At 41.2% G+C, this 2,522-nt stretch overlaps 1 protein-coding gene across 1 annotated transcript in view; it reads left to right on the forward strand.

Moving 5' to 3' along the window:
• Positions 1-2,522, forward strand: part of LOC103468098 (ADP-ribosylation factor-like protein 8A) — a 7,485-nt gene that overhangs the window by 971 nt on the left and 3,992 nt on the right. The window contains exon 2 of the mRNA XM_017305982.1: positions 1,351-1,431. Within this exon, the coding sequence (XP_017161471.1) occupies positions 1,351-1,431 (81 nt within the window). The remainder of the gene's footprint in view (positions 1-1,350; positions 1,432-2,522) is intronic.

Below are 2,522 nucleotides of genomic sequence, written 5' to 3' on the forward strand. Positions count from 1 at the left end.
TCCAGCTCCAGGTGGATCTGGGTGGAGTCCAGCAGGTCGGGGTCCGGGGGTCCCTCCAGCTCCAGGTGGATCTGGGTGGAGTCCAGCAGGTCGGGGTCCGGCGGTTCCGGGGGTTCCTCCAGCTCCAGGTGGATCTGGGTGGAGTCCAGCAGGTCGGGGGTCCGGCGGTTCCTCCAGCTCCAGGTGGATCTGGGTGGATCCATCCCGTCTGGTTCCGCTGAAGGGAAAGAGGAATGATGTTGCAGAAGCATCTGGGAACATCTGGAGGCCGCCGGGCTGCTGCTGGGTCAAACAGCTCAGGATTTATGTGCAATGAAAAATCAGAAAACTTTAAAATCCTACATTTACAGCCATTTGCATTTATTTAGTATTTACTCCCCTTTCAGACTCATTCTGAAATATGTGGCGATGATATTTGCTCCATCATGAAATAACTGCTAACTTTTTCTTAAAATGTTACAATTTACAATCAGGTCAGATGAAACTATCTAGAACCCGTCTGACAGCAGGAGGTAGGCAGAAACAGACCTGTGCAATAAGCAATTAATCGCATGATAAATTAAAAGAAGCTCATTAATTGACCATTTTTGCAAGAACACATTCTCAAAAATCAGTAAACTTTAGTTTCTAACCAACATTTAACACTGAAATTAAAAGGTTTTATAAACATCCAAAATAAATAAACAAAACAAATATAGTGAATTATGAAGTCATGGAAAATAAAGGTCTATCAGACTGAAGACTTTTATAATCCAGTTTGTAAAAACAGAAAAACAATAAATTATGCAAACTGTTTTAGTTTATCAGGCTATTTAATTGATTTATTGCTTATTGTGACAGGCCCACAACCATATTAACCATATTCCATATTAACGGAAAGTTTAGTGGAAGGAAAAACACAAGCCAGAGCTTCATAGAGAAGTATCCAGAGTCAGAGCAGCCTTAGCAGTCTCAGGTAGTGTTGCACCAATTTATCGGCCAGCCAGTCAGTCGGCTCAGATTTCCTCGGTGTAGTGAGATCGGTTATCGGCCGATGCGTCCACATGAAGCCGATCTTATCCACTGATCTGACCTGCGTCAGCAAAGGTCCAAACTCAGCCAGTGGGGGTAACAATAGTCACCTGACTGCTGCCAACTCAGAGACCTTTTCTATATTTAGCAACATTTCAGTCAAAAAGCATCAATCAGCAGGTCAGACTTTTAAAGATCGGCCAGAAAACTGGATCGGTTCACTGCTAGTGTCAGCTGTTTGACCTGAAAACATGGTGTGTGTGTGTGTGTGTGTGTGTGTGTGTGTGTGTGTGTGTGTGTGTGTGTGTGTGTGTGTGTGTGTGTGTGTGTGTGTTTCAGTCGGGTCAGTTCAGCGAAGACATGATTCCTACGGTGGGCTTCAACATGAGGAAGATCACCAAGGGCAACGTCACCATCAAGGTTGGTAGTTTGATTCCCTGCGTCGCTCTGTCTTGTCTTGTCTTGTCTTGTCTTGTTCTTGTCTTGTTCTTGTCTTGTCCTGCTCTGTCCTGTCCTGTCCTGTGTTGTCCTGTCCTGTCCTGTCCTGTCCTGTCTTGTCCTGCTCTGTCTTTCTTCTTCTTCTTCTTGTCGGTTTTATGGCGGTTTGCAACAATCTGTTAGTAGCATTACCGCCACTTACTGGTATGGAATGGTTCGTGATGGTCTAAATATTTATCCTCATCTATTTATACAAATATTCTACCATAAATTCTATCTAAACATACATTCACACTTAAACATTCATACTGGTGCACAACCTTTTATATCATGCCTTCACTCACAAACACACTTCCTATAATTAAATTCTATGAAATAATTTAGTTTTCTTAAGAAATCGAATAATTATTTGTATGTTTACTCCCTAAATTCTTCCTCAATATATCTAATAAATTAACTTTCTCCTTAATACTTTAAACTCTCTCTTCGTATATCTGCTCTCTATTTCATATTTATGGCATTCTAATATAACGTGCTCTATGGTTTCATATTTATCACAATAATCACATTTGCCAGTTTTATGTTTTTGAATTTTAAAAAGTGTATAATTAAGTCCTGAATGTCCAAATCTTAACCTGTTTTCTCTATTTCCTCCTTTTATTTCTTCTTCCATTTCTTCTTTCTCCTACATCTGAATTTTATAAAACCATCTTCCTGTCTTTTCCTCATCCCACCTTTTTTGCCAAACTTTCATCAGTTTCTCTTTAACAACACTTTTTCCTTCAGATTTACTTATTTTAACTATGAAGCTAATAGGATGTTTAATTTCCCTCTTTGCCATTTTATCTGCCCTCTGGTTTCCATCTGCTCCAATATGCACTGGAACACAAATATAACCATCAAACCATGTTTTGTATCCTGTCCTGTCCTTTCCTGCTCTGCTCTGTCCTTTCCTGCTCTGTCCTGTCCTTTCCTGCTCTGTCCTGTCCTTTCCTGCTCTGTCCTGTCCTGTCCTGTCCTGTCCTGTCCTGCTCTGCTCTGTCCTTTCCTGCTCTGTCCTTTCCTGCTCTGTC

This window comes from Poecilia reticulata, linkage group LG7, assembly GCF_000633615.1.
Source record: "Poecilia reticulata strain Guanapo linkage group LG7, Guppy_female_1.0+MT, whole genome shotgun sequence".
Taxonomy (NCBI): Eukaryota; Metazoa; Chordata; class Actinopteri; order Cyprinodontiformes; family Poeciliidae; genus Poecilia; species Poecilia reticulata.